Consider the following 8,133-nt stretch of genomic DNA (forward strand, 5'->3'; position numbering starts at 1 on the left):
TCTGACAAAGAAGCAATTTGTGATGAATATTTGCTGAGACTATCCATCTGTTGGGCAATGCAAGGGCTTAGGGCTCAGGGCCTTTTCTTAACCATTGAATTTTCTCCCCTTCATTTCAATACTCAAAAAGCCAACATTTCAAGTTACATACTAAATTTTAAAAGTTCAAGGTGGTGGAAGGACTGAAAATGGGCCATCTCGTCTCAAGTCTTCTAACAGACGATAACTCAATCCCAAATTACCAATATAAAGCTGAAAACTAAAATTTTATATTCTTCAAAAATTTCATATGAATTTAATTTAATTTTTTTATAACTTAAAATTTTTTATTTTAAAAAAAAATTAAATTCATACATGATTTTATATAAATTCATTTAAATTTTAAAATAATTTTAAATGGGTCGTATTGTAATGAGATTGGACTGCTGGTGCATGTTTCATAAACCAAAAATTGAAGGTAGTATCTCTGAGTCAGTGGACAAGAGCAAAGGTGCGACCAAATTGATTAATTTATAGGAGGGAGCACATGACATGAAAAAAGAAAGGCATTAAAGGCTGTTTGTTGACCGTTCATGGCCTCCCCAAATGGGTGATGGTGTAGCTAACAAAAACTCTTCCAGCATTCATGTGATAGCATGTGTTACCCCATGTTTCTTCTCTGATTCTCCGACTGCGCCACTGCCTGGAATATTTGACTGAAAATTATATTTCTGATTCTCTTTCAGTTATTACGGTTATGTTGTTAGTTGCTCCTTTTATTTTTCTATTTTTTTTTATTATTTAAAGCAAGTGCATGCAGTTATATATTATCCCCTCACGTTTCTTGAGAGTATTCCAGCTTTGGGGTGATATTTGCATTGAATTTTCCACAATCCACCTTCTGAGAGGATTTACATGTGGGATCCTCTAGTTTATACTCTCTCTTAATTATTATTTTTTTTAAAAAAAAAAAATACAATTACTTCCGTTTAAGAATTTATCGTCTTAAAGTACCTCTAAACCAAAATTCATTGCTAAGTTTATCATCAATTTTAAAATTCATAAACTTGATTGATAGTTTTAATTAAAAATATCAACATTTTTGCACATTTAGGAAGTTGGTAATTTTGTCTCTCTCAAACCCACTAATTGAGATCCAAATTGTTAAAATTATAAGAATCCCAATAAACTAAATAAATAAAGAGGCAGGTGTGCCACTTGAAAATTTTCAGCTCAGCCAAATGCAAGAATTTAGGTGACCTGGGCATCAATGCCTTCGTTCATTCATTTCATTCTAACTTCACAAAGTGACCTCATTAGCCGAATCTTATCATTGGAAACTCTGTCACATTTTGAATAGCAGCAGAATTAGCTCCCCCATATGCCCATATCAATTATCTTAATTATACTTTTTTCTTTTTGGGTTTTCTCAGTGAGATTCTTTTAGGATAACAAAAATCCAACCCTAAACCCTAAAAAAGAAGTGAAAAAAAAAAGACAAATTATATAATTGTATATAAATGAACAAATTAATAAAGACATCATAAACAAAAATGCTAAATGATTGGTTTAGTTGGGAATTAATGATAATAGTCCTCTACTCTTGATTAGGTAACATGTGGATGTGGCCAATAGTCAAATACCCTTTTAGAAATACATGGCTTCTTTATAGATTATAATTAACCCAAAAACTCATTTGGGTAGTTAGTTTCATATTATAATTCAATTAATGATGCCCTAATTTAGATAATTAGCTTTCTAAAATTCAAGTAAGATATAAAATTTTGTGATTTTATTGGATTAATAACATATTCAATTACCTAATAATGATATGATTATCCCTTGGACCCTGCAAACAAAATCATATATATGTTAGCAACTTAACTGGAATTGGTTGAGTTATTTTATTAAGAAAATTAGAGTTTTAAATTTTATATATACCCACTAATACTTTACATTACGTATTTTTATAAATTTAATTTAATTAGTTAATTTTTTCCTTATGTATATTGTTAATTGAGAGTATAAGTGCTTGTAGAGAGTCAAATAAGAGATCACAAAGACGTCAAATGAGAGATTAGATAGGGTTAGTAATAATTAATGAATTAATTAAGTTGGGTTTTATTTATTTTTAAGTTATTTCTCTAATGTGTTCCCGCAAATGATGCATGCAAGTAGGGCAGTACGAAGATGAATTTATTATTCCATTGGTTCTCAACTTTCTCATGTTTCCATGTGACCCTTCATCATTTTAATATCACCAACAAACGTTTTCATATTCTCATGAAATTGACAAAAAGTAGAATAAGGTTACAAAAGGGATATGAAGATTTGCCAAAAGATTTGCAAACTAAATAAAACCTGAAGATGAATCTTTCTTAATCCTAATTGTTTGAGCTTAGGTTCTTTAATTTCTTGTTTCTTTGGCACCGCCCTCTCTCCCTTCAAAGCTTGTGAAGCACTTGTATATATTTCTAATGCATATTCAATTCAATCCTAAAATTTGTTGACCATATGTGGAAAAAGACAAAAACCCATCATTAATGAAACTTTTGAGTAGATTTTCTCCCATTGATCATGCAAGATTTGAATCTTCAGACCAAATCATAAACAAGACTTTTTCTTTTTCTAAATTAATTGCCTTATAATATGGGCAAAGATGGTTTGTCTATATATCTGAGATGAGATTAATACAATATGCACAAGTTTATTACCGTGCACTTTTTTATTGATACTTATATATATAGGGATGAAAGATGAAATCGACCCTGATCATTAGAGAATTTTCAAATATATATATACTTTAATGGATCGTAAGCTTATTAAAAAGGGCCAAACGAATCAGAACTTTTATCATTGAAATGTTTGGTTAAAGGGAGAAAAACACAATAGCTTATATATCAGTTGGTAGTTTAGTTTATGTTTGGTACGAAGGAAAAACCTGTCACTTTCCTATGAAGTCGAGAAAATATATAGTCATGATATCAAGAAGCCCACCATGAAGATATCATAAATTTCTTGAAAAAGCTCCCTAGCAAGAAAACAAAACAATAACATCTAATCTAAAAGAAAAGATTTGGTACCCCACAATACATTGATCCAGTAGGCCATGCATCCCAAAGCAAAAGCTGGTTCAAGCAACGGCATGCAGCTATCCCTAATATTTTGGCTTGTGAATTGGTCTTGGAGAGGTCATAACAATTTTGGAATGATGATTCTGCTCCTTTCCATGGTAATTACAATATTTTTCCCGAGAAAATACCAAACACTTATCCTCCTCATCTTTGCAAGATAATACTAGACTTTTTACGAACCGAGGTTTCATGCACGTGCCGCCGCCTCTTACTCCTATGAGAAGGACAAAATATATATCTACATATATATGTACATTATTTCAGTTCAGTAAAAAAAAATAAAAGTTTAAATTTTCTCTCAACATAAAAAAGTTTAAATTTGATAAATAGGGATCGGTAGAAATAAATATAATAAAAATGTTTAAAAGAAAATTACGTATTGGGAGAAAAGTGAGATCTTAATCAAACTTTAAAAAATCAATTAAAGGTTTTTGGTTATTATAATTAAAATTCAGAAGTTAAGAATAGTAAGATGAAAGGGTGTCAATTCGTAAAGCTGTATGATTGTATAGGTAAAAGAAAATGGACAATTGGGTGGTGGTCCAAGAAATAGTAATTTTGAAAGCAAGAGTTACAAATTCCAACAGGGGAAACGAGCTATCCAAGGTGTGCAAAATCTCATAGGCCACACTACGGCTACATATCCCAGTCAGCTGCCGACTTACTTTTGCCATCTTGGACATCGAATTATAGTCGGCAAGTATTTTAGGAAAGAGAGCGGAGATGAGGAGATTTTCAACATCATATATATAGTAGGCTTGAATTTGATTGATATGAATGTAAAAATGTCGAGTTTCTGAGTAGGGACAGGACAAATATCGAAGTTGTCAATACCTCATTTTCTCATTCCTTTTGTCTCTTAAAAAATCAAAATCGCTTTCCAAGTCTTTGATTGTACTTTACTTTTGCCATTTCCGGAAAACCTTCTTTGTCTACCTCATCTGTCATCCAATAAATTACCAACTTGGAGAATGCGACTCATAATATAAAAAGGATTTTTTTCTTTTTACACTTAGTTTATACGAAAATCTAAACTCTTAACTCTAATGTTATGTTTCAAATTAAAAATTTCATAAAAGATATTTTTTTTCTTCTAATAATTCCTTTATTTTGAGCGTAAGAATTAAATTTCTTTTAAAATTGACAAATTTTCATTTTAAAAAAATTGAAATTTTATATATTTTTATTACCATGGTTAGCTTTTGAAATTCTTATCTAAGCTACTCTATAATGATTAAATGTTTGGTGTGTATATATAGGTTTTTTAAAAAAAATAAAAGGAGGAGCTTTTCATGTGCTCATAATGCAGCTACCCAATATTGGTTGTGTTTATCAATAAGCATGCCTAAGCTCAAATTATTATAAAATCTCCACTTGACATGCCCAATCTCTCATTAATAAATCTCTCAACCCAATGCTTAAAATAGAGGAGAAAAAAATAATTAATTTATGGTATATATTTAATTATATATATTTTTAATATTCAATTTTTTTATAAATAAATTTATAACTGATAAATTAAAATTAAAAAAAAAAAAAAAAAAATAGAGCGATAGCCATTCCTAACTCGCTTGGTCTGAGTAAGTTGTTTCCACCGTAATTAGAAAATATGTATATATACCTGAAGTGCAGAATTCATAGCCAAGCGTATTATACGGCCAAGCCGAGCCAAGTAAAAGTAGTTTACATAGGGGCGTTGGGATCCAAATCAGCCCATTCTGCTTTTCTCTTGAAATGTAGTTGAGTTCCCAATGTTTAATTAGCTGCTGCTTACGCAGATCAAAGCTCTAGCAAGATTATAGGGTGTAATGAATTTTGGGGTGTAACCATTAACCAAACACGTAATTGTGTGACAAGGAATTAGGCTGTTTTGTACAATGGACAGAACATGGGTTTACCCAAACCAACGGCTTCCAGTGGACCAGGATTCATAAATTGAAAATGACTTGGACATGTTACTGCCTTCAGAGCTCTAAGCTAAGAATCTGTTGCACTCCCAAGAAAGCTAAAAAAATCTGCCATTGCCACCGGTACTAGAATTGCCAATCCAGGAGTGAGTTATATTTCCTTAGGTGTTCCTTTTAGAATTAAAAATTAACATGACAAATGCAGAGACCAAAAACACATCACCATCATCATCGGAGAAAGAAAGATGTCTAAGTCTACCAAGGCATTGTTGTGCAATCTTTACCCAAGGAGAGTATTGATTTGTAGTAGGAAAGTTTTTTAAGTGAAGGAACTTATGATAGGAAGACGTAATACCATATTTGAAAAAAATATGAAAAGAATTGTCATTAAAGAAAAGCCGAGAAAGGTAAAATTTCTAAATAAAGCCTACAAGACTTTGAAGTAAAAATTCTACCCAAAGTCTACCTAAGAAGACCTATGAGAAAGTGTTTAAATGAGAATCCCTTAAAATAAAAGAAACAAGCAATAAACAAAAAATCAGGCGGCCACGGACTTATCATTTGAGAAAGTCTCTCACAGCATTTTCCAATATCCATTCACATGCTTATTTCATCGCCAAGCTCCCTCCCTATTTAACCCCCTCCATCCTTCCTCCACACACACATCAACTCTAACAATTTCCATTTTTATTCTTCTCTCCATTTCTCTTTGTCCCTTTCCAATCTTTTCCACACAAATCAGACCATAGTTTCACTACCACTTGTCCAAACCAAAAACTTGTCTGAAAATACAAACATACACTTGTTAAATGTATAACAGTTCTTGTCTTAATATGCCAACCATGTTTCGATCTTCTGGTCAGGAGGACTTCCTTTCTCGCAGATGTATATGGGTGAATGGACCTGTCATAGTTGGGGCTGGTCCTTCTGGTCTAGCTGTTGGTGCTGGCCTTAAATCTCAAGGTGTCCCTTTTATAATCCTCGAAAGAGCAAATTGCATTGCCTCTCTTTGGCAAAACCGAACTTATGATCGCCTCAAGCTTCACCTCCCTAAACAATTCTGTCAACTACCCAATTTGCCGTTCCCGGAGGACTTCCCTGAATATCCCACCAAAGATCAGTTCATTACTTATCTTGAATCCTATGCAAAACACTTTGATATGACACCGCATTTCAATGAGACTGTGCAGTCTGCTAAGTATGATGAAACTTTTGGCTTGTGGAGAGTCAAAACCATTTCATCCGGCGGTTTTCTTCCCACTGAAGTCGAATATATATGCCGATGGCTTGTGGTTGCCACCGGCGAAAATGCTGAGAAGGTGGTGCCAGAGTTTGAAGGTTTGCAAGAATTTGGTGGCAATGTTACGCATGCTTGTGACTATAAATCTGGTGTAAATTATCGTGGAAAGCGTGTACTAGTTGTTGGCTGTGGCAATTCAGGCATGGAAGTCTCCCTTGATCTCTGCAACCACAAAGCAAACCCATCAATGGTGGTTCGAAGTTCGGTGAGCAGGCATACCTTAGAGAATTCTTCTATTCCAATACTTGCCTTGGGCTTTCAAAGAGTTCAAATTATAACTGGGTGCTTTGTGTTTTAATCTGCAGGTTCATGTCTTGCCGAGGGAAATTTTTGGAAAATCAACATTTGAATTGGCAATAGAAATGATGAAATGGCTACCACTTTGGCTGGTTGACAAGATACTGCTAATTCTTGCCTGGCTAATCCTGGGAAATCTAGAAAAATATGGGCTGAAAAGACCATGTATAGGACCTTTACAGCTCAAGAACTCTCAAGGAAAGACCCCAGTATTGGATATTGGTGCATTAGACAAAATAAGATCCGGTAAGATCAAGGTCGTCCCCGGAATCAAGAAGTTCTCTAATGGCAGAGTGGAGCTTGTTAATGGCGAAAAGCTTGAGATCGATTCCGTAATTCTGGCAACTGGATATCGCAGCAATGTTCCTTCATGGCTGAGGGTGAGGAAATAGTTTATTTTCTTATACATTTATTTTTAATTTCCTCAGAAACATGCGACAGTTATGGAAGTTAGGATCGGTTTTGGCTCTGTCTCTTTATTACCTTCTCATTTTTTTTCCTTACTGATTAAGACATGCATGTTGTATAGTCTTAAAAACTGTGAAACTGAGGAGAGATCAGATTGTTAGTACCTTTGATAGTCTACTTTATTTGTCTTATTTGCAAATACTGTTGCAGTGACTTGAAATTGTTGATGGTTTGGGCTAACTTTAGTTGAAAAATTTTGTACTTGACAGGAGAATGAATTCTTTTCAGAAGATGGGATACCCAAAAATCCATTCCCAAATGGTTGGAAAGGAAAGGCTGGGCTTTATGCAGTTGGGTTCACAAGGAGAGGTCTATCAGGTGCATCTCTAGATGCCATTAGTGTAGCATTTGATATCGCCAACAGCTGGAAAGAAGAAACCAAGCAGAAAAAGAAAACTATTGCTGCTCGCCATAGAAGATGCATTTCACATTTCTGAAGCCAATAGATTTTTTTTTAGCACCAATAAGACTTCTTTTATTAAGTCTGATTCATTGGTTTTATCATTCAATGACTGATCAATCAGTCTTTCTAGAAATAATGTAGAGAAAGAAGAAATTTAGCAAATCATACAGCATAATAGCCCTCTCCTAAAGAAAACCCCAGTTGGGCCTTTTTTGTACAAAGGAAGATGAGGCTTAATACATTGTGTATGAATGTATTTATGTTTTAAGAGTGATTATATGTATATTTTTTTCAATAAAAGTTGTTAATTTATTTTTCCCCTTTTAAAAAAAAATTTCCTAGATTCAAAGGAATATTGGATGACAATTAAAAAATCCAAGTCAAATGGGGTACCGAGTAATTAATTCAACTGATGGGCTATATCTGCAGAGTTGGTCCACCTGGGGCCCAGTAATATTGTGGACCCCAGGTCATCATCCCACAACATTACAAATCTCTTTGATGGTGACTCTGACCAGTGGATAAAAAGATTTGAATTTTTTTTATTAATTTATTTTTGAGAACATCGGAATAGAATTGGTGCTCTTTTCATGCTGCCTTGCACATGGATAGAGCCCACTATGGGAGTGTAAGAGGGTGAGTCTT

General features: G+C 33.6%; 1 protein-coding gene across 1 annotated transcript; it reads left to right on the forward strand.

Moving 5' to 3' along the window:
• The first annotated feature begins 5,607 nt into the window (after window positions 1-5,607).
• On the forward strand, window positions 5,608-7,852 carry LOC110602452 (probable indole-3-pyruvate monooxygenase YUCCA3). Its single transcript, XM_021739981.2, has 3 exons — window positions 5,608-6,525; window positions 6,626-6,997; window positions 7,295-7,852. Exons 1-3 carry the CDS (start codon window positions 5,830-5,832, stop codon window positions 7,520-7,522), a joined length of 1,296 nt encoding a protein of 431 aa, XP_021595673.1. The 5' UTR covers window positions 5,608-5,829; the 3' UTR covers window positions 7,523-7,852.
• The last annotated feature ends 281 nt before the right edge of the window (window positions 7,853-8,133 follow it).

The sequence above is a fragment of the Manihot esculenta genome, chromosome 15 (genome assembly GCF_001659605.2).
Source record: "Manihot esculenta cultivar AM560-2 chromosome 15, M.esculenta_v8, whole genome shotgun sequence".
In the NCBI taxonomy this organism is placed as follows: Eukaryota; Viridiplantae; Streptophyta; class Magnoliopsida; order Malpighiales; family Euphorbiaceae; genus Manihot; species Manihot esculenta.

Bases quoted from the DNA above. Each gene is read 5' to 3' on its own strand.
- LOC110602452 (XM_021739981.2), top strand. From the start codon at position 5,830: ATGTATAACAGTTCTTGTCTTAATATGCCAACCATGTTTCGATCTTCT. The intron at 6,526-6,625 runs GTGAGCAGGCAT...TTTAATCTGCAG, and splicing joins CAATGGTGGTTCGAAGTTCG to GTTCATGTCTTGCCGAGGGA. The intron at 6,998-7,294 runs GTGAGGAAATAG...TGTACTTGACAG, and splicing joins ATGTTCCTTCATGGCTGAGG to GAGAATGAATTCTTTTCAGA.